The sequence below is a fragment of the Argopecten irradians genome, chromosome 4 (assembly GCF_041381155.1).
Source record: "Argopecten irradians isolate NY chromosome 4, Ai_NY, whole genome shotgun sequence".
NCBI classification, from domain to species: Eukaryota; Metazoa; Mollusca; class Bivalvia; order Pectinida; family Pectinidae; genus Argopecten; species Argopecten irradians.
Window position 1 is genome coordinate 36,328,069 of NC_091137.1, and position 24,779 is coordinate 36,352,847.

Below are 24,779 nucleotides of genomic sequence, written 5' to 3' on the forward strand. Positions count from 1 at the left end.
TTTCATAAAACTTTCAATGTGAATCATCCTTAATCCACCCTCCTCATAATCCAGAATCAGAGTGTTACGTTTTATTTTATCAGGTTTATATCCCCATATGAATCTATAGAACACTGCATTGATTTCATTTAACCATTTTCTATCCGGATTCGGCAGAGTATAGAGAAGATGGGTTATAAGAGGTAGTGCAAATGTTTTGATTATGGTGATTTTCCCCAACAGAGTAAGGTTTCTTGTAGACCACATTCCAAGAAGTCTTTTGATTTTTTACATATATATAATACAAAGTACTGTATTACTACAGTAATATAAATTATCTTAGTGTTGGTAAAGTTTATGAGTTGTACGAATATTCATTTGTAACAAACTTAGTTGCTTTATTGGTTAGTTGATAAGGCCTAATGTACATGTCATATCACAACAACTAGGTTCATTAAACTTAAAGACAGTCTTCCCTGTTGTGTGACAGTGTGTGAATGTTTATATTTTGGGAGGCTGCTGTTCATGCAGTGTCTATAATGCTATCATCTGAAGCATACTGTCAAATATGTATACGGTACATGTGGTACATATACACTGAGCAGCACATTCCACCTGGACAATGAGAAACCCAGGCTGTTCCACTCCCTTAGCTAATTATAAGCAGGAGCAGAAACTGTCACTTTTATTGACTGCAGTATGTCTCAGCTATGGGATCAAACTCAGAAACCTTTCCTTGTAGGGGGCAAACATCTGGTTTATTTAGAAATTATCATAAAAACTTTTACAATTTGAAATAGCAAAATTAGCCCTTTTGGCCCCACCATTTGTACAATTTTGAATTCGAACCCCATATTAAGGATGCTACCATTGCAATATGAGTGCAATTCAATGCTTAGTTTTAGGGAAGAATCATTTTTATGGTAGTCAAATTGACCCCATTTGGCCAAGCCCCTCAGGCCCCAGGGAAGACAGTCTCATCGTTTGTACACTTTTGAATCTCCAACTTATAAGGATGCTACCATTGCAATATGAGTGCAATACCAATGCTTAGTTTTAGAGGCTCCCGAGGGGTCAGCTCCATCATTTGTACAATTTTGAATCCCTACCCTATAAGGATGATACCATTGCAATATGATTGCTTTCCCATACGGAGTTTCAGAGAAGTCATTTATATGGAAATAGCCAAATGAACCTTTTTTGGCCCTGCTCTTGGGCTAAGGGGGGTCAGCCCCATCATTTGTACAATTTTTAATCAGTATGCTACCAGCCAAATTTTGCGAAATTGTGACCAGCAGTTGGAAGAAGTTTGTTGTTGACGGAAGGATGGCCGTACTCCGGATGCTGCGGTATTGCATATTAGCTCACCTTGGTTCTTCGGCTAACAATGATATAATGACAGTGATAATAACCCCTGGGATATTGTGTATGACTAGGGTTTGAGGGAAACCTATACATGTACAAAATGTGATTTGAATAAAGATTTTCAAAATTGCTTTTTCAAAGTGGTAGGCATTTTGGTTTTTAAACAATCCAAAAAACAATGTTGGTCCCTTCTTGGTATCACTTCAGGCAGGTTTAACTTGATCCCACAAGTGGAACATTGAGAAAAAGTTTGAAATGTGTAAAGTTGATGGACAGCGGACAATGCAACCAGACAACAGATGAAAAACATTGTACTGGTCATGAAAGCAGATGACATACGGTAAAATAACAAAATCAGACATTCAATTAGTTTCTTGACATGTCCCAAGGATTTATTTCATGGATAAATGCATAGTTCAGTAAAAATCATGACTGATTAAATGTGCAGTTTAGATTATATTACCATGAACAAATTCCAATCTTAGATTATGAATAACTTATATCTTTATATTATGTACACAACCATATATACATGTTCCTCTCTATGTACATAAAATGATTAAATATATATACATGTACACATTAATATTCTGTACAGCGATAGCACAAATAGCATACCAACCATCCGACTGATAAAAGTCATGCACACACACACTTGAACATATTTACTTAACATTACTATATGGCAATGTACGTACTTACATTAATTTATTTATCACATATTTCCTGTGAAAAGTTGAATCATTCACAACTGCATGCATTAGTTTTTGTGATACCAATGTCTGAAGTCTGCAATGATTAACCCTCCTACAACAGAGAATCTACTTGTAAACTTAATTTCACAACAAATTATTAATTATTGTTAACCTGCAATTAACTAGAAACTCTCTCCTCAGTAAGGAATATGGGTGGATTGGAATGAGGCCGTCTAATGAATCCAAGCTCTGGACACTTATGCAGAACCAGTCAAATGCCAGACATGAACCTTAACTTGACTGAGCTTCTCTGGTCTTCGAATCTGCCTTAACCACAAAAAGTAGTTGTATTCTAGAAATCAAATACTTTCCTGTTCCTATTAATAAACATTAAGGAGATTTATGACTATTTAATAACCAGAATAGATATTTTAAATTGTATCCATGAAAACCAGATAATGTCAAACAGATTTTACTATAATCATTCTTTTAACAAGAACTAACAGATGAAATTTGAGGAAAATGGTGGTAAACCTTTGCAAACCGAAAATATTAAAAACATTTTATCAAGTCACATCATATGTATGATATATATGTAGGAAATTTTAAAGAATAACAACAACATACATATGAATGAATCATACTTACACAATTAACTTTTTTTTTAGAAATTTTAATCAGTTACATATTAAATGTACATTTATAAGTTCACAAGTACTAAGTACCTTTTTGGGATTATGCAAAACTCACAAAAGCAAAACATTCAGTACATCACTATCTCAGCAGTATCATATTCTTAACAAAACAAAGTTACAGATTTACTGAGTATGAAAGGTATGCAACTTGTTAAATCAAAACTGCAAGGTATCATTTTTCATAGAAATTGATATTTCATATTGTACATATTTTGTATCCCTTTGGCAAGTTACCCATAAAGTTTGTGCTTCATTACATAAACCAAGAGCTTACATATAAAAGTATGTCCATTGGACACCCTAAATCCACTGTACCATGGCAGCTTATATAATTTAAAGTGAAAATACTTAGACAACTTAAAGATGCTCCACCGCTGACAAATGGTATTTTTTCCACTATCAAAAACAGGAGCAGACGATTAAGTATTTTTCTTCAGTTAAAAAAGTTACTTACTTTACACCATTACCACTATTGAAAAGTTTGAGCTTCTAATTTTACTTCAAGTTAATAATATGAAAAATAAATAATTGCATCCCGAAAAAATTCTGTGGCACTATATCCTATATGGAATGAAGTACTGATTGCGCATGCACCAAAGGCGAAATAAATTATTTTATATTATTTTTTGTGTTAATTAGACATATATATACACGATTAAACACCAATTATTGTTCAAATGATGAATATCATTTATGCTCTGTCGGCAGTGGAGCATCTTTGATATATCCTTACAAAAGCAAAGTAGTTCATCAGGATTTAATCTTTGAAATGTAATATTATAATAAACAGACCTAACATACTTACACCTGAATTATTAATACCTAATGTATGAAAAATACATATACATTTGTATATGGGTACTGGTATATGTATATATGTGGTTGTGTAATGTTAAAAGAAGTTCTTTAGGATATCATGAATATTACCGGTATGTAAAATCCTACTTCTCTTAAATTCTTTTCCATAAGGTTTTGTACATAATAAGAAATATTCCATATATGTCTCTCACACATGAAAAGATCTAAGTGACTAGAGTAATTAAGCTAAGAATAAGACCGAGAGTTTTAACATGATCTACAATGAACATAATTAACAATGAATCGTATAGTTTCGGAAGTTATAAAACAAATGATCTATGGAAATAAATAACAAATCAAAAACACAATTTCTTTAAAAAAAAATTCTTATATTTCTCCAACAGTAATTAATATTGTCTTTACGATAGCAGGTCTTATATAATGTCACTCCTGATCATATATGATAAAATTTAATTTATTGATATGATGTCATGATTATATTGTTTTAAGTTTCAGTACATTCTTAATGTACCTCCCCGTCCTCCTCAGTAAATTCACATTTTATATAGTTTACATATGGAGACTCCTTGCCTTTTGGAATGTTAAAAGTTCTAATATATTGGTAGATTTTAAACATGTTAGATGTATTTCTAGAAAGTTTCAGTTAAAATGTATTCGCCAAATGAAAGAAAACAAGCGCATATTGGCCAGATTTGTTGAGAAATCTCCAATTAATGTATGGCACAAGTATATTGTAGTGGAATTAGTCAATATGAATACATTATGTATGATATGATAGTCTGATCCTAGCAGACTTACAAGGTACCGGTAACCATCAGTACAGGAATGTCTATTTTAATGAATAAAAGATAATTTTCACAAGCCCATTTAAATGTGAATGTGTATTAGGAAAGGTAGAATAACAATAACTACACGTTAAATGTTTTTATGGTCTGCTATAATGATTTATATGTATCAATCAATGAAAAGCCTATTGCGTAAGTCATGTCGACGTCATGAGTGGCCCAATATCATGAATGTGGTGTTTCAAAGAATTCTAGAATCTACATTCAAAGGTATATTGAAATTATGGTGACAAAATATCTGTAACTTCTATCATGTCATGACACAAAATATTTGAAAAGGATCTCTCTTACAACACAATACCAGGACTGCAAGCTTTTCACACGAAATGCATCTTTTGTAATCTCGCAGCACCAGGATAAGGCATTAAAAAGCAGTGCAGATTTACGAGTCTGGTACATGTATTGGCTCCTGATCATTTATATCACTATGTACATGTATAACATTACAAGGTCAGGCACCAATACTGATAATCTGCTCACAACACCAATCACATTTTATCACAGAAAGACATAATGGTAGTCTGGCAGCTTATACTGTACACTGTCATAATTACTGATGGGTCGGTCATGTGCCTGTTAGAAAAGTCTCATGGAGACGCCTTTAAAATCATGATCAGTATACCATATATTGAAAGGGAGCAGGGGATGTTTTAGATTTGACAAATTTTTGAAAACTTAATTACTCATAACAGGTGAGCAGATCTTTTGTACTCTCTATTATTGTATAATCCAAATAATTCTTTAAGCTTTAATCAATTAAACGATAAGCATATATTAAGATGGTAGATATTGATTTATATTTAGTCATATAAAAACTGGTTCAACAATCAATCTGTCAGTTAAGTAATTTAAATTTGTTGTTGGAATGGGTACATGTATCATATCATTATCGCAAATCCATAATGTCATTATCTGTAAGAGTTAGTCTTTTTTAAAATCTGAGTCCTTAATATAACAAATATTTCGAAAATGAATGGCATTTTCTAGGTTGGTGGCATTGGATCGAAATATAGAAGTTTTGCCTTCTTTGTGTACAAGACAATGCTTACAACTGTTTTGTTGAAATAAATAATTAAGTAGCATTGTAGTCATACATCAACTACTCCCACCACGACTTTCCACTTGTTATCATCAAAAGATAAAGTATCTTTAAGACCTCTCCTCAGAGCCCACCAAAGTAAATCTCTATTAGATGGTACATAATCACTGTGGATGTGTCCAGAATTATTGGGAACTCCTTCGACAGACTGATGTGTACTCTTCATTCTTTTGTTGTAACCTCCTTTCCTGGCAGCCTTCTCACGGAGTATCTTTTGATAGTACACAAGTACAATGTAATCACAAAGGCTATGGACTATATCTCTGTGTGTTCTTCTTGTTTCTATATGCTCTTGCTTCCATGAATGGAAACAATCCTACAGCAGAGGTGGAACATACACCTTATTAATTGTTGTATGTAGTATAGCATCAATCCATCGCCTACAGGTAAGGGAGGACTTACAGCTCTACCTGTCCGTTTCAGGTATCTTGTGACACACAGGGGAGTCTTCATGCACAATAAGCACACTTTCTGATGATCAGTGGTGACAATGTTGGCCACATACTGGTCATTAAGGTACATAATAATACTATAATTTAGATCATATAATCTGTACTTGGCCTTTACAGTATTTACACGGTAAGAAGTTGTGGTCTATATCACTAGGCCTGTCCACTAGTGTCGAGTGTCCTATCTCTGTTAAAAGGTTAAGAATTTTGTGGGCAGTCTGACCCTCCTGAGGTAGCCCATTGTTATTAACATGTTGATTCTCCTCGTAGGCTTGTTGCCCGTGGTGACGATGATGGTGTTGATGGTGTTGGTGGTGTTGGTGATGGTGACTATGGTGTGTGGGTTCGTGTTCTGTGGGAGGGTCCATTGTTTCTGACACTTCCTTGCTTTGTACATTGTCTTGACCCCCCACAATAGCTTCCACCTCACTCTCCGAGTCCGACTCTGAACTAGTGTAGTCGGGCCAGTCCACTGCAAGAAATACAAATATATTTTCTAATACTTGAAATGGAAAATGAAACAGCATATTTTGGTTGAAGATATATAACAAAGAAAACATTAATTTTAAATATATAGCTTACTTTCAAAGTCTTATTTTATCAGAATCGACTAGACAAGTAAAACATTTTGCTGCTTTTGAAAATTGTGTTTTATATGAATTTTGAAGGTCAAAGTTCACTCAGTTATGAAAGAAATATTGCTACTGTAACAGGAGTGTATACATATCAGAGGTTGGTCACTAACTTTGTACAGCTTGAACGTTAAAATCAATGGCACTTAACCCAGATAATGGACATAAGAATAAACATCTAATGAAGAAATGTTAGTATTTCTCTTGAAAATTACAGAGAAGCAAGCAAGTAGGTTCAATGAAAGTTTAAGATGCATTTTGATCTCAAGGTTTGCTTAATATCGTTTGAAGGACAAGGCATTGATGATTGCCTTCCATTTTATCCAAGGGACACAGAGAGTGAAAGTACGGTAATATTCTACAAAGTATCAACCTAATGCTGAACTAAATTAATAGTTAAAATTTGGGATATTCATGGTTGGTTGTTTTACTTACATCCTATTAACAGCCTGGGATTATTTATGGATGTGCTAAGTTTAGGAGATGGAGGAAAGATGTAGTCTAGAGAAAAACCACTGATCTATGTTAATATGCAACTGGCTACTAGCAACATTGGTTTTAACTTGGACTCAGTCATCACTCAGCTCCTCGAGAGTGATAAAACAATATCCTATAGGTATTGAAGCTTTACTGTTGAACTGACAAGTGTTTACCTTCGTTACTATCTAGACCATTCACCAGCGGTTGGAGCGAGTTCTGGAGATGTGGCTGTATTCTCGGGTCACTGGAATGTATGGAAGTATTCGTTTCCTCGTGGTAGTTAGACAACATATTCTTCTCTCCCAGTAACTGCATCACTAACTGCTGTAACTCTCCGAGTTTCTCCTACGAAGGGAAACAACTTTTGTCATCTAAACATCAAGGCTAGGGTTTTTGTATACAGTTAGACAGCTTAAACCGTTTGTAAAAGTAATTATTTTAAGTATAGATACTGATGGCCCTATAGATTTTAATACAGGCCTACAAAGGTTTGTCTTAAAACTATATACATGTAAAATCAACAGATCTATCATCACTTCACAAATGAACAACTAAGTCCAGTTAGTCAAACTGTATAAACAATGCCAGGTCCTCCTTATGATGAAACCATGTCACATAGTGTCAACATTTAGAGTGACCATGACGAACAGTGGCCATCAAAAGATCTCAGTAAACTTGGAATTTGTAAGTTGTGCATAGAAGATTAAATAACATATTAATGTTATTTTCAATTTTTTTTTTTTTTCTGATTTGCCTCTATTGAAAGTTCTTCTATTACTGGTATATGGGGGAGAAAGCTTTTATAATATCAATGTACAAGTGTTTTATATTGATATTATGATAACATAATATTACAGGTTCAGTGATACATAGATCCTTAAACAGAATATTACGAGTGAACTAATTTCTCAAAATCACTGAAAACTTCAGTAAGATGAGCAGGACTACAGAAGTAGATGAATATAGCTGCTAAAAGGTATGAAATAGGGAAGTAAGTGGAACTATACCTGTAACTGTTCTCTGTCTTTGGCAAGGTGGGCGATGTAATCGTTTTTCTGAGATTCTCGTTGTTGTAATAATGCACGTTGGTGATGATATAATGATATGTACTCCCCTACAGAACGAAGACAAAGTATAAGATAAAATACAGCAAAATATGGTTATAACCTGCCTCTGGGAACAAACAATAAAATCACTTTGTTATAAGCATAGATTGTTTAACACATTTAACACATATCTTATTGGAATCTTGATTTTCTTTTAGGAAAAAAAGTATGTTTGTTATAAAAAGTGTATTTGTTATAACCCCTTTTTCCTGTTACATATTGTTCATTTAATACCGATTGTAAAAGTTTTAGAAATAGATGTAAAATTTGGAATATGAATGTACCACAAATATATCACAAATCTGTTGTAAGTATTGCCTTATTCACAAATAATATTATGAGTAAAAGCAGGGTTATATTTGTTTTTTTGTTGAAGATTAAATTGTAATTATCTCACACAAACATTAACTCCTTCACCCCTGAAGAAACAGTTAGGTTCTTCTACACCAAAGGCAAGACCAGTCCATTATGAATTTTCAGGGGTGAAGGAGTTAAACACGTACAATATGACTATATACACTTTACCTATAGTATCAGCCTCGCCCTCCAACTGTAATACGATATGCTCCAGTTGTTCTGCTTTGTCCGATAACTCTGCCTTATCTCTCATCACACTGGTGTACTTATCCTCTATCATCTGCATGGCCTTCTTCATCGTCTCATATTCCTGTCGACTCACCTTATCATTGTCTAAGTGGAATGTACCTGTAGCATACGCAAAATCAGGATTCAATTTACAATGCATAGTGTGAAATGTAAATAATGGTTGTTGACAATGAAGGAAGTACTGGTCAAAGAGAGTTGAGTGTACAAGTACCACAAGTAATATCTATGTAGTTTAACCTCCATTCACAATTTGACTCTTGAAATGGACTGAATATCTGGGACTTAAGCTTTATAGTGATATGGTTCCAGTTTTACGAATCAACTATTTTTTCTTTCTTTTTTGATACCACTCAGAAATTAAAGGAAGATTTTCCCTCCCCCATCATCCAAATTTCATTGCTGTTTTGATTGAAAATGTAAATATGATATTTGAAAACATTGTCTCTCTGCATGACGTGGAAAAACCAGAGAACTTTACAATCAATGTTATGCCATTTGGGGTTTCAGTGGATGACAAGTATAGCCTACTTTTCTGTACAATTGCCTCCTCCAGGTCTGAGACTTTGACAGTCAGACTATCTGAGAGCTCTCGCTGTTCCTTCAAATTCTGCATCAACTGACCCCTCTCAGATTCTAGTTGTTTGATGGCCGCAGTCAGTGAGTCAATCTGTAACCAGATAAATGGAAGGATAGAAGTGAAACATTTTCACAATAATAGCTTTAAATTCTTCACATTCAAAAGATGTTTTTCAAAACATAATTCTAACAAATATCCTGTGAACTATCCAGAAGCCATTGTCAAAGGGCCTTACCACATCATCTCGTTTCTTCTCCTCGTCAGGGTCCATTCCTGGGTTATTTTGATTGTCTGAGGCTTTGATCAACATTGTACGCAGTTCACTGTTCTGTGTCTTTAAGGCATCTGTCATGTCCTGAAGGAATATAAACATTGGGATTTTACTCAAAAATATAAGCATTAAAGTTTTTACAGTCAATCTTTTCTCTAGCAATCACCTGATCATTCCTCCTTGATTATTAAAATTAGGTATGATAAATTCTGGTAATACCCAAGAGTTGGTATTGCAGACTTAGAGGATTTTTTTCAGCTTTGGTTTGAGAATTTCCTTATAAACAGTCAGAATTTATAGAATCATTAGTGACTTATTCTTTATATGAGAATCTTGTGACTTGCATCGAAGAGTCTCTTTAGTTAAAAGAGAATATTGTAGCTTGTGTTGGAGTTTCTATTTATTTACCTGTGGGAATCTGATAGCCTGCAAATACAATTAGTTTCTTTACCTGAAAGTTTTGTAACTCATGTTATAATGTCTCTTTAATTACCTGAGTGTTTTGCAGCTCACATTGTAGAGTCTCTTTATTTACCTAAGCATTTTGTAACTCATGTTATAAAGTCTCTTTATTTACCTGAAGTTTTACAGCTTGTGTTGGAGAGTCTCTTTATTTACCTAAGAGTTTTGTAGGACCTGAGAATTTTACAGCTTGCGTTGGAGAGTTTCTTTATTTACCTGAGAGTTTTGCAGCTCACGTTGGAGAGTTTCCACCAGCTGTGCCTGGGCCTCATAGTGCCTCATCCTATCATTGATCTGCTCATTATGGTACTGCTCCTTAGAGATTTCATGTGTTGTCTGTTTCAGCTCAGACAGCTTCAAGTCTTTCTCCGATAACTATCAAATACATTTCAGAATCTAATTTCATATTGCTCATATTTTCAATCAGTTCATGAGAAAAAACTATCTACAATTTTACAGAATTTTTATCATTCAGGTTTTTTTCACATGATCATAAATTAAGGTCATTTTTATTGAAATTTCCATTGTTCATATCTTCACATGCACTGCCCTTTCGTAAATTTAATACAATTTCTTAATGAATTTTCATCATATATATTTTTCACAATGTAAACTCTGTACTGTTCTTCCAAACATTTTGTGGCAAAAACCAGGTAAAGTTTATAAAAGCAAAGAAAAACGTTTTTAAAAACGCCAGCAAACACATACAGCTTCTCTTAAGTTCTTGAGTTCGTCTTCCTGCTGACTGAGGCGACATAAGTGTTCCTGTGACGAATGTTGTTCTGACTGAACTTTGGTCATCAACTCCATATTGTCATTGCTCTGTGTTAAAGAATTTCTTTTTTTTCAATATTCAAAGTACAGCTGGTCGTTTTAGAACAATACAAAGTCACTTAAATGTTATCTGAAGTTCTGTAATTTTACAATTTTTGAACATTCAAAAATATGGAAATTACAATTATTATGGCAAGAGCAACAATACCAAAACTTTTGTGTCTGAGGAATGATAGACACTTAATGTATCCTAAATTTAAAGATGATGGTGCCTATTTCCACTTTGCCAGCTGTTCTTTAAAAAATATTTCTTTATATAATGGATGTTGGTGTCATTTAACAAGAGGCCCAGAGGGCCTGTATCGCTCACCTGGTTTGTAATGTCAAGTAATGTTCTGAATATAGGTTTATTGTTCTTTCCTGAAGGAAAATTGAATATTTACCTCCCCTATTGGGCATGCGCACCACCCCTCCTGCCCTCAGGGGGGGGGGGGGGGGGTGGGTGGAAGTAAGGGGGGGGGGGGGGTGTCGAGCCAAAATTTATACATTATACAAACTCTGTTCCCCTTCGCCTAACGATGTTTTTGGCCAAATTTAGTTTCAATTCATGCAGAACTCTATGACTAGAAGCCATTCAGGATTTACCTGCATTTCCTCTATTGGGCCACGCCCCTCCTGTCCCGGGATGGGATCAGAGCCAAAATTAATTCATTTAAAGGATTAACCTCTATTTTCCCTAATGGGCCACGCCCCTCATGCCCCCCGGGGAGTCAGAGCCAAAATGTATACAAACTCTATTCCTCTTCCCCCAAAGATGTTTCTGGCCAAATTTGGTTTCGATCAATACAGAATTCTAGGACTAGTAGCGTTTTAAAGGATTAACCTCTATTTTCCCTATTGGGCCCCACCCCTCCTGCCCCCATGGGGTCAGAGCCATAATTTATACCAACTCTGTTCCCCTTCCTCAAGGATCTTTCTGACCAAATTTGATTTCAATCTATGCGGAACACTAGGACTAGTAGCGTTTTAAAGGATTAACCTCTATTTTCCCTATTGGGCCCCACCCCTCCTGCCCCCATGGGGTCAGAGCCAAAATTTATACAAACTCTGTTCCCCTTCCCCCAAGGATGTTTCTGGCCAAATTTGGTTTCAATCCATGAAGAACTCTAGGACTAGTAGCAATTTATAGGATTAACCTCTATTTCCCCTATTGGGCCCCGCCCCTCCTGCCTCCAGGGAGTCAGAGCCAAAATTCATACAAACTCTGTTCCCCTTCCCCCAAGGATGTTTCTTGCCAAATTCGATTAGAATCCATGCAGAACTCTAGGACTAGTAGCCATTCAAAGAATTTACCCCTATTTCCCCTATTGGGCCACGCCCCTCCTGCCCTCGGGGGGTCAGAGCCAAAGTTTATACAAACTCTGTTCCCCTTCTCCAAAGCAGGTTTCGGGCCAAATGTGGTTTCAATCCATGCAGAACTCTAGGACAAGTAGTGATTTATAGGATTTACCTCTATTTCCCCTATTTGGCCCTGCCCCTCCTACCCCCGGGGGGTCAGAGCCAAAATCTATACAAAATCTGTTCCCCTACCCCAAAGGATGTTTCTGGCCAAATTTGGTTTCAATCCATGAAGAACTCTAGGACTAGTAGCGATTTATAGGATTTACCTCTATTTCCCCTATGGGGCTCTGCCCCTCCTGCCCCCAGGGGGTCAGAGCCAAAATTTATACAAACTCTGTTCCCCTCTCCCCAAGGATGTTTCTGGCCAAATTTGATTAAAATCCATGCAGAACTCTAGGACTAGTAGCGATTTAAAGGAAATGTTGACGGAAGGACGACGGACGGACGATGTGCCATGACATAAAAAATGCCTCCCATCCTTCCACATGAACTCTGGTACAACCCATATATGTTATAACATAAAACAATGAAAGCTGCCTAAGATAATCATAATGAGTCAAATAAGTTCCAATCAATTTAAAAGTTGATACAAAATAAGAGGCTTTCCCAACAATGGAGATGCAAGTTACCCTTTTCAACTTGCCTCACCAGAAAAAAAATTCCTAAAATCTATGACATAGGAAATGATTAGAATACAGAGTGTCACATTAAAACACACTAACCAACTTGACAAATCCGTTTTGTAGTTCGGCCAGCTGGTTTTTGAGGTCTTTGTTCTGAGTGAGAGCGCGACTGAGGGCTGTCTTGTTACTTTGTATGTTCTCTAGGAGCTGGGCCTTATCACTAGCCTCCATCCCCATGTCTGACATCTCAGTCTCCAGGGTCAGTATCCGCGCCTCTCTCTCCTCCAAAAACCTTAACAATTATGAAAAAATATATACACAGCTGATATATCTTAGATGAAATTAATTATTCTATAAGTTATCTTTTGTTTTTAAATTTCAGAATGCTGCTGTAGAAACAGAAAATCATTCAATATGTAATACTTTTACAGACATCTATTAAGTATCATTATAAACGTTTTTGTCTGTAAAAATTTGAAACACAATTCTGTACCTAATATGTCTATTCCAACAACATAAATTTATTTAAGTCAAAATACAAAATGTAGTCAAAATAGCAATTGTGACACCTACAATTCAACTTCTTCAGCATGAAAACATACAATTTCTTGTACTCCTAATTTAAAATCAGGACTTAGCATATTTTGTGAAATAGAATTTAGTAAGCAGAAATGGTGAATTGGATGGAGCTAATGGGGAAGGTAAACAAATATTCCTATTCGACCTGTCATATTTTCAATAGAAGGATGATAAGTATTAAAGAGACATTTACCGGCCAAGCTGAGAGTTATCCCGGACAAGTGCTTCGTGTTGTTGCTGGAGATCCTGATGCTGTTTCTGTAGTGACTCAATCTCTTTTTCTTTTTCCAACACCTCGGTACTAGTCTGTTGCTGTTGGTGCTGTACAACATTAACATCCTCTACAAGAACAAACAAGTAGTTTACAATAGATATCCTACATCATACTTAGTAATACTGGTTTGTATGGCAGACACCTGTATGAATTTAATCATCATTAAGTTTTCCACAGCCCTAATAATAAAGCCATTGCCTACTTAAGTAGCATTGGTCCTGCCGCCTGATCTCATTTGAAATATATGAAATTAAAATAATTTCCAATGAATATGATAATAGTGGTGTAACTTTATTTAATCAACATATTTTGACATCATGTAAATGTTGTTTTTTCATTTTCAAGGTTTGTTTGACTGACTTATCTTAAAATTTCTGAATATTTATCAAATGAGTCTAGATGTACCTAGTTGTTGTTGTAATTGTAGAATGTTGGCCTCGAGTTGATGTTGTTGTGTCACCATAACTTCCCTCTCCTCTGTCAAACTTGTCACCTACAATACATATTAGGGAATAGACATCTTTATTTCAATAATATTACAATAACAATTCCATTTTGATTTAATAGTAAAAGTTTTAAGAGCCCATTGTCAGTACTTGGCACAATTGTATTAATGTATCCAGGAACATTGTAAGCACTATAATTTGTCTTAAATCTTTTATTTCAAATTTAATTCTGTTTGCTTGTAAAGCACCATTTTGCATTAGAATTAAGGAATACAGTCTGATGTTGTGTCTTCTACTTGTTAATAAATGTATAATCAAGTATCAGACAGAAACTATAGATACAATGTGAAATATGGATGGAACAGTCAGGACAGGACAGAATGGTACTAGTTGGACACAGAAAACATTATATCACCCCTTCCCATTTCATCACAGGGGCATGGAAAGGTGATTATTAACTATCTTGTCTGTCCTTACTTGTTCTGTGAGTTGCTGGCTGTGCTGTTGGAGCTGATCGATATAAGACTTGTATTGATCTGCCACTTGGTCTCGCTCACCACACGCTTTCTGGAATGCTTCTGAATACTGTGGGCATAATTTCAACACTTACCTTTAATTATATCAACCAAAACCAATAAAACAATGCATTGACCTTAAACACTCATCAATCAGTATTTGAATCAGTCTTCAAATAAGATTTAAATTTGGTTAAAATTTCATACATATTTAGAAACAAAGAAATTTGATTTTGAATTCATTATGCTTCAATAAAATATTCATATTCTACATTGTCACATAAAATCAGTCAATTATAAGTAAAATTCTGCACAAGACAATACACCACTCACCTCCTGAACTTGAGAGGTCAGAATTTCTTTGTCCCGCTGTAGTTGACCCAGGAGTTCTAACGACTCCTGACTACTATCGCCCTGACTTGACAACTGTTGAGTATATAACTCTGCCATTTCAAGGCGCTTCTTCAGATCTTCTACATTACGCTCCATTTCTATAGATTCGGACGTCTGTATAATAAAGATATACAATGAATATTTCTTAGGAAAATCTGGTCACCAATAGTCTAAAGAAATTGACATAATCAATATTAATGCAGAGATATTGAATTCCTTTTCAAACAATTAAACCAAAAGTTTAAAAGTTATGGTATCTGATGTGTTGTGTATAGTGAATATTGTATAGTCCGGTTATTTTCGCGGGGATGATATTTTCACGATTTTGCGGGATATTGCTATGATCACAAACATTTAATACATGAAATATTGAGAAATGGTGGAGTCATATATATCCTTCAAGCCAGATTGCGAAAATTTAAAACTTTCTAAAATTTAATTTTCAACATTGTTTTTAGTTCAATTGTGAAAAATTTTAACTGACGAAAATAACTTGCTACATGGTATACACTATTAATATTTAAATCACATTTTAATCTCAATTAAATCATCATGGATACAACCAATATCATACCATTCTAATGCTGGCTGTGATCACATAGTTTATTGATCTATATATTCAAAGATTTCTCACCTTAGATTGCAATTTTTCTGATAACTCAGAACACTGTTGTTTAAGATCTTCTTGTGCTTTACTGATAAAGGAATATGATAAAAAATAAATCTTTTTATTCATTTTTTTATGATGTCAAACAAAAACTTCCAAGAATTATAACAGCTAATAAGTCTAAATTCAAATTGATATTTGCACATTCTAATAATATAAGATAGGTATTAGATTCAATTACCTCATTCAGACTTCTAACAAGATAGGTATTAGATTCAATTACCTCATCCAGACTTCGAACACTTTTAAAAGTGAATGTAGATAATTGATAAGCATATTACCTTTAACGAAATTTCATATATGTATTTCGAAAATTGCTCTTGCTGGTAAGTAAAGATAAGCTTGTATTTTTCAGTAAAACCCTAGATTTTGCACAGTTAATGACGAAAAAATACCTTTCCTCAAAATCAGATAACTTTGTGATTTACTTTTACAGAAATACAAACAACTATGTTATACTTACTTTGACTTATACAATTCTATTTTTAATCGGTCAATATCTTTTGAAAACTCCTTGCTATTCTGGAAAACAAAGATCGAAAAAAAAAAAAGCAAATTAATCTCATATTAAGACATCTGTTCCAATTATCTATACTTTTTAACAAGACTATAATATATATTAAAATGTCTGTTTAAATTTCCATTGGAAATGATTGTTAATTAAAATTTCATCAAAACATATATATATATATATATATATATCTTTGATAAGTGTTGGTTATTCGTTAACATTTACTATGTTGTAATATGTAGCATTCCAAGTTTACTTTTAAATTAAAGACATCATAAAATTCTAAATAAATGAAAACATTTTGATGTAAATAACATACATTAATGTATTCAGAAGTCAGATGTACTATCAGTTGAACAAATCTTGAAAGTCAGTACCTGCTCAAATTTTTGACTAGAGTTATTAGATGTAGATAAGTTTCGTTCTAAGTCAGTCACTCGCTGTCTTGAAGCTTTTAACCTTCCACTGTATTCTTCAATTTCATCTGAAAAATAGAAATCAACGTCTATCAATTTGTATCTTTCATAACCTACTGTGCTCTAACGTGTATTTATGTACTAGATTCATACTTAAATAAGCCAATGAAATTATATAATTAAGAAGATTTCTGTTTCAAGTCAAAATCCTAGTTATATGACAATTAAAAAATAAGTTTAATACTCTGTTCATTACTTCTTTTATCAACTTATTAAATCCATACTTATTCTTGTTAAATCTATGTAGAAACTAAACTTACTAAATCTCTGCTCTGCAATCTTCTGAGATTGATTTAGCTGAGAAAGAAGTTCTGTTTTCTCTGCCACTAAAATACCAATAGTTTGTATATGGACCTGTAAAATAATGTTAATTGTTTCATTTTCATACCATGTTAGCCGTACTTTTTTTGCTTTTTGATTTTTATTTACAATCCAATGTCTGTTCAAATCATTCTAACTCTATTCATCATTAGCTTGATCCTGCAAAAAAAAAACCTTTTTTTCCCCACGTGTGATTAATTTTTGCATATTTCGTGAGCGATAAGGAATTGCTGCAAAATTGTTTCAAGTCTAGATCGAAAATTTAAATTGTCACGACAGATATTAAGTCGTAATGAACAGTTGATTTACAGTATTCAAGAGCATAATGAGGTACAGACCTAAAAAGTCTTGATTAAGACTCAAATAAAAGTAATGAACCAGAGCCTGTCTGAACTTAATTAATTTATCTATTAATACAGCCAAACTTGTCTAGCTCTTACAAAAATAAACAAAAATAGTCTGAGATTAACTCGACATGTGCAATGTAAGAGCCAAACAATAATACTGAAGCCATGAAATCACAGATATTATAATATGAGTCTTACTTGTAACTGTTCTTTTAGTGGTCCTATTTCTTGGCGCTGTTTGTCTTCAAACACGCCCCTGTCTCGCTCAATTTGATCCTGAAGAGATTTGGCATGTTCCCTCTGAATCAAATTAAATTCACAACGTAAGAAATATGTATGAAGATATCAACTCCTTCTGTAATTGTCATCATCTCCAAATATGTGCCAATCTTAAACTGGGTCTTACATTGACCAAACACATATAGTGAAATTGCGAGAACAGTCTTTTCCAGCTAAATCTAGGTCAAAACTCTGGGTTTGTTTTAAAATTAGTAGTCTGATCGAGTCATTGATTAGAAGTCTTTGCCAAGATTTGATAGTTGACAAAAGTATCTGGAGAAATCTGTCGACTTATGATCAGTACATAGCAATTACCCAACATAGGTTATGAACTTGCAATCTTAAAATATATATATAGAGAGCTTGAAGTAGAATGTCAGACAGAAAATGTTCATTGTTGTCAAAATCAATTATAAATGTTGTCAATATTTACCGTCTGTTGAACCTGGGTGTTTAACTGTTCATTTGCTTCAGCGTGCTTTTCTAGCAAGGATGCTAACTCTCTGTTTCTTCTCTGAAAGTGAAAAAATATACATCTTACTAGATGCTCCACCGCCGACAGAGCATAAATTATATTCATCATTTGAACAATAATTGGTGTTCAATCGTGTATATATATGTATAATTAACACAAATAATAATTTATTTCACCTTTGATGCATGCGCAATCAGTACTTCATTCCATATAGGATATAGTGCCACGGAATTTTTTCGGGATGCAATTAATTATTTTTCATATTTATAACTTGAAGTAAAATTAGAAGCTCAAACTTTTCAATGGTGGTAATGGTGTAAAGTAAGTAACTTTTGTAACTGAAGAAAAATACTAAATCGTCTGCTCCTGTTTTTGATCGTGAAAAAATACCATTTGTCAGCGGTGGAGCATCTTTAGTGTTTTCAGTGATAAAGGATTTTTCACATCCTATCAAAACGTTTATATTTTGTTATCAACAAATACAAATATTTCAAATGTTCTGGTACATCTTCAAAGTAATATATTTCTGGAATAGCTGTGAACGAATGAACTGTACTCACCTCTAACTCTGCTATATTAGCATTTTCTTCTTGTGTCGCATCAGTTGTATCCATCAAAGAATTGGACTGAAACATTATCATAATAACAATTACTAACAGTATATTCAATTCATGTCATGTTTTTTTTTTAATTTTCTATATTTAATAGATTACATATGTAATACAGTGTTATTATAATAACAATTATTAATAGTGTATTTAATTATCATTACTATATAATAGAATTACATATGTAATACAGTGTATTATAATAACAATTAGTTACTAACAGTGTATTTAATTCATATCATGTTGTTTTTTTTTAATTTTCTATATTTAATAGATTACATATGTATTATCCCCTTTAGGAATTATATTATTCAAGTCATCTATATGTCTACTAGTGTCTGGCAGTAGCTAATCATCTATAATGAAAGTAAAGAACAAAGAGTACAACGACCAAGAAGACCATAAAGCACCAAGATAGTTCAGCCAACATAATTAATAATACTTTTAGAAATACTTTACAATGTCTTTTTTATTGCATGTGAACAGAATTTCTTTTCTATAATTGAGCTGTAAAACAAACCTCTGATAGTAGGCCGTTTAGTTGCCGTGACAGCTGTTGTAAACTTTCCCTTGAAGCAGATGTTCTACAAAAAAGGAAATACTACATGTGATATCAGATTTTTGTAAAGTGTAATAAATTACATAAGAGATCAAACGACGGAAAAAACAAAGCAAACAATTCCGATGTTAGACAGAACTACTAATCTTTTGCTTTAAATAAACCAAACTAGAAATTATGTAAGACATCAATCGTCACAATTTTATAAGTATTCTGGAAGGGAGACAATAGGAGCTAGTCATTTGGATGTGTTAAGCTGAAATTATCATGATCACTACATTATTAATGATTTACGGTACATTATTTCCACATAGATTGTTCTTCACTCAGAATACAATTGGTCTTTACATTAATTTTATAATGCAATTACAATTTCATAATCAGCAAACTAATAAACATTTGCATATAAATCTGGCTAATTGATAGAAATAAAAAATCAGCATACCATATACATGTATAATATATATGCATTCATACTTTGGCTGGAGAGGTGGTAATGTAAAGGTAGAATGTTAGACACCTTAACCACTTGTCGAGTTGGCATCATGGCCAGTATTTATTGGCATAACAAGAAATGTCTGATGACATTCACCTAGATTTTTTTTCTTAATATCTGAACTGTTGTATGTCAGAAATCAAGGGAAAATCTGTCTTTCATGCTTTTTTAGTAGTAATTCAACCTCATTCTTGGGATCTAGCTTAAAGCTGGGTATTTATATCAATGGTGATTATAAAATGTTACATTGGTTTGAAATAGATTACAAGGGAACACAAGATAGAGATATAGATATACTGTCTGACATAAAAAAATGATGTGCTTGTAGATATAAACTGTATATTATGTTCATGTCCTTTGTTTTACTGTTAAATTGGATTTCATGAGAAGGGATCATGTCTATTTATATCATTTAATACACTATTTAGTAATTTAAGTACATGATGCATAGTATACACAAGCAAAATCAATGTAAAACAAAATATTAGTAAAATAAAATTGAAAACAAAAGCTACAGACAATTTTAACTAACATTTTAGAAATAAACATTTTTTAAACTAGAAAACTGGCTTCCATCAGAAATGTTACCGCTGAAGGATTGTCTAAAAACCATGATATATATATATATACATGTACTCAGTATCCCAATATTAAACCTTTGTATTGAAATCGGAATTTTTTTAAAATATTAAAAATTCAAACCTCTACACATCTACATACCATCAGCTATTTACATGGTATTTCAAAACAAGAGATCTTCAGCTTTTGGTGTTGGAGGTAAATCTACAGAAACCAACGTCAGATAAGGCAGATGTGGGTTTCTAAATGATGCACTTATAAACTTACATATCTTAATAAGTAATTTGTTCCTGATGTGATTCTGATGGTTAATCAAGTCATGAACATAATGGAAATTAATAGTGGAATGTGATAAAAATATCAAGAATCTGGGTACATGCAATTTTGAAAGTCAAACTGATAGAAATTTGAATACACATATGACAGAGGGACAGATCAGCCAACTATTAGTATATTTAGTATTATACCTTTCCACACCAAACAGTGGTGAGAGCAAACCACTGCGGTCTGTTTGCTGATTACTGCCTAAATTTCTTATAGCCCTATATCAAGAAATTCCAAGAAAATAATTTAGAAAATAATTCACCATAATAATGAATCCAGTTCATCAAAATCAATAAGATTAACACCTTTTTCATTATTTCAGATTTTTTTCATGGAAATTGTAGTTTCTATTCAGGATTACTTAGCTTGAATGCAAATAAAGACTTTGTCCAGAGCACAGTATTAATGATTTTTCACATTGTAACATTGAATATATCTTTCAATAAAGGTAAGATCATGGTAAGATCAAAGTCTATGTATATATCTACATAGTACAATTGCAAAAAAAAAATATATTTGGGAACATTTTTGGATGTACATGTTGGATCATAATCAAATTTATGCAAATGCAGCATACTTCATTACTTTAAAAAAAAATGTGTCCCTATGATTAACTAATTAGTTGATTATATTAATACAAAACAGTCATATTCGCTTGTATTGACACTTTGTTAATCTGATTAGAATACAGATCCCCATCATCAAAACATGATCCTAAATGGGATGTTGTTAAATCCTCCATCAAACAGTGATGATATGGATCTGTGTTTTAATCAGATTGACACTTTGTAATGTTATAGATTAAATGTGTTTACCAAATGCAGCTAGATTTGTTACTTGATATTACCTCTGATCAGTGTTGGTCTCTTGTGCCTCAGCAGTCAGCTGTTTACTGGGGGTGGAGTCCACGATCACCTGGAAAATACAAGTAAACATAAAGCTGATTGCTTCATAAACATACATATAGGGCAGTTGATACAGGAACAATGGTTTATTCTAAACTTTCTCAGTCAAAATCTAATGAAATAGATCTCGTCAATAATCTTTATACTGGAGAAAAATGATGCACATATTCAAGTAAACCTTTTCTTTCAAAAATTGAAAAACAATTTTTCTTTTCCACAATTCATTCTTGCTTTACTTTTTTTTTTACAAAAATTGAAAAAACAAATGTTCTTTTCCACAATTCATTCCTGTTTTACTTTTTTGGAGAAAATTACACATGTCTTAAAGGACAAACAATGCAGTTCAATTTACAATATGCAAATCTTACATGGTAATGGTATACTACATTAAATATGTCAGAGTTGGTTCAATATCGTTCAAATAGCATTTGACAGATACTAATCTGTTTAAATCCTTGATTTGTATAGGAACATGCATGATCTGTATATGAACACGCATATCTATTGGCATTGCGAGCACACACCTGGTCTGTACTGTTGTTGTTAACTGCACTTATAGGTTCTTCGTGGTTTTCCTGTATTAAGTCAGCCTCAGTGGCAGGACTAGGTTTAGATTTCTTGTCAGACGATGGTTTATTAGCGCTTTTTGAGTTGGATGGCGAGTTTCTTCCAGTTTTCTGCTTAAATTGTTTTAACTGAAAATATATACATGTATTCATAAACATTACAAGAGAGAAAAAAAATCTTCTAAACACATATAGGTTTTACAAATAAATCACCAGACAGAATGACAAGACAAAAAAGAAGCCCAGAGGGCCTGTATCGCTCACCGGGTTTGTAATGCCAAGTAATGTTCTGAATACAGGTTCATTGTTTCTTTTCTGAAGGAATTTTAATATTAACCTCTAAATCCCCTATTGGGCCCCACCCCTCCCGCCCCCAGGGGGTCAGAGCCAAAACTTATACAAGTTCTGTTCCCCTTCTTCCAAGGATGTTTATGGCCAAATTTGGTCACAATCCAAACAAAACTCTAGGACAAGAAGTGATTTATAGGATTTACCTCTATTTCCCCTATTGGGCCCCACCCCTCCTGCCCTCCGGGGGCCAGAGTCAAAATTTATACAAGTTCTGTTCCCCTTCCCCAAAGGATGTTTGTGGCCAAATTTGGTTACATTCCATTCAGAACTCTATGACAAGTAGTGATTTAAAGGATTTACCTCTATTTCCCCTATTGGGCCCCGCCCCTCCTGCCCCTGGGGGATCAGAGCCAAAATTTATACAAGTTCTATTCCCCTTCCCCCCAAGGATGTTTGTGGCCAAATTTGGTTACAATTCATGTAGAGCTCTAGGACAAGTAGAGATTTAAAGGATTTACCTCTATTCCCCCTATTGGGCCCCGCCCCTCCTGCCCCCAGGGGGTCAGAGCCAAAATTTATACAAGGTCTGTTCCCCCTCCCCCAAGGATGTTTGTGGCCAAATTTGGTTACATTCCATTCAAAACTCTATGACTAGTAGCGATTTAAAGGAAATGTTGACGGACGGACGACGGACGGACGGACGGACGGACGGACGGACGGACGGACGGACGGACGGACACGGACGACGGACGCCGCGCCATGACATAAGCTCACCGGCCCTTCGGGCCAGGTGAGCTAAAAATGAAGTCAAAATACTTTGTAACAAAGTCTGAAAATTTCTCGTTATCTCTAAATCTGTCGATTGTAAAAGTGGTGGATTTGTCGATCTCCCTTGCACAGTTAACATTATATGTACATGTTTTTAATCAGGCCGTGTATGTTTCTGATATTTTATTTGACATGATTAATCAGAATATTTAAAATGAAACTTTCTATCACATTGTTTGTTGTAAAGCATATATAGTCTGAACTGTTGATTTGAACTAAGGTTGTCCTTATATACTGACAGGCGACCAGTTCCTCGCCGAGTACCAATTCTCTCGCCATATCGCATGTGTACTTGTATGATCACCGTCAAATTTTCAGATAATTTTTGTGGAAATCAGCATAGTAGTGTCTTCTATCAGAAGATGACTTTATATATTGACATACATTTGTGAGATAATTTTACAGATACAGAGATGTGATGGAGAGAATTGGTACTTGGTGAGAACATGTAGCTATATAGCCTGCCAGTGGGCCTGAGGAAATATATAGCTGTGAAAAGTTTGGAATCCATGCATGTGTCTGAACGATCACAAGATAATTTAATCCTCCGATCTCCTATCGTGAAGCCAAAACATGTCATCAGCTTTGTGAAAGACCTATCAAACACTAATTTGCAGATCAAATCGGCTAGCTCCCATCTATCTACCCTACACTACTGTAAGCATGCTACTCTATCTCACTCATCAGTACTATATCTGCTGGACTAGTGCCAAATGTAATGAACTAGTCCAATTGGACTAGTTGCTCCCACCCTATATACAGGAGTGGTGGTCAATTGCATTTTTCAACACATTTTGTGTGCATTCTGTATACGATTATTTCTGTCCGGATGCATCATTTTGTGAGAATTTGTGTTCACAAACTGTACACCAAACTGTAATTTGGGTCAAAATTGAAACTGATCATAACTGAAGTGCTGAAGCAAAACTACTGTATATCTAATTTGGACTAGTGATTAAATAGTCGGACAAGTAACACTTTGGGGTTTACTAGTCGGAGTGTCCAATTGACTAGCAGCGAGAAAAATTACCGTCACAGACTGGAGCTGAGAGGAAACATGGGCTTTGCATGATCCGTATCCCACTCATATTATTTCAATCATAATTTAATGTTTTGCGAAACAACCAATATCTAAGCAGACCATGAACCCATCTGGTTGTCACAAGCACACGCTCAATGCCTTCTGAATTGTACCGGTGTTTTCTCGTGTGTCACTCGGTGCCCTGTCACTGTCAACATTGCCCATATATTTTAGGAATATCCAAAAGCAATATCGTTTTGACAGCCAAATCAACTTCTAAACATGTTTGTCAATTAAAAGGTTTTAGTAAACACTGAAACAAAATCGAATATCCCTGTCTAAATTGTCAAACCTTCTTCCGAGCTGCGGCTATTTTCTCTCGTTTCCCACTGTCTGCCATTTTCCAGCCATGGATGCGTGCGACTTTGACACGCAGGCGGA

General features: G+C 34.2%; 1 protein-coding gene across 2 annotated transcripts; it reads right to left on the reverse strand.

The window, feature by feature from the left end:
* Positions 1 to 1,710: 1,710 nt before the first annotated feature.
* Positions 1,711 to 24,762, reverse strand: LOC138321504 (golgin subfamily A member 2-like). Of its 2 annotated transcripts, XM_069265233.1 has the most exons (25): positions 24,691 to 24,762; positions 22,157 to 22,327; positions 21,575 to 21,642; positions 20,871 to 20,945; positions 19,290 to 19,353; positions 18,722 to 18,787; positions 18,120 to 18,200; positions 17,606 to 17,707; positions 17,000 to 17,093; positions 16,641 to 16,747; positions 16,216 to 16,274; positions 15,720 to 15,780; positions 15,026 to 15,199; positions 14,655 to 14,762; positions 14,137 to 14,224; positions 13,651 to 13,798; positions 12,978 to 13,170; positions 10,789 to 10,902; positions 10,297 to 10,455; positions 9,583 to 9,702; positions 9,299 to 9,437; positions 8,690 to 8,869; positions 8,066 to 8,172; positions 7,232 to 7,403; positions 1,711 to 6,418 (listed from the first exon to the last, which is right to left on the reverse strand). In XM_069265233.1, exons 1-25 carry the CDS (start codon positions 24,736 to 24,738, stop codon positions 6,039 to 6,041), a joined length of 3,078 nt encoding a protein of 1,025 aa, XP_069121334.1. In that variant the 5' UTR covers positions 24,739 to 24,762; the 3' UTR covers positions 1,711 to 6,038. The 2 variants fall into 2 exon arrangements, with proteins under 2 accessions (XP_069121334.1, XP_069121335.1); XM_069265234.1 differs by lacking the exon at positions 20,871 to 20,945.
* Between the last annotated feature and the right edge of the window lie 17 nt (positions 24,763 to 24,779).

Bases quoted from the DNA above. Each gene is read 5' to 3' on its own strand.
- LOC138321504 (XM_069265233.1), bottom strand. From the start codon at position 24,738: ATGGCAGACAGTGGGAAACGAGAGAAAATAGCCGCAGCTCGGAAGAAG. The intron at 21,643-22,156 runs GTGTGTGCTCGC...TGTATTTTCCAG, and splicing joins ACAACAACAGTACAGACCAG to GTGATCGTGGACTCCACCCC. The intron at 10,903-12,977 runs GTTAGTGTGTTT...TCTTTAACACAG, and splicing joins AAAACGGATTTGTCAAGTTG to AGCAATGACAATATGGAGTT.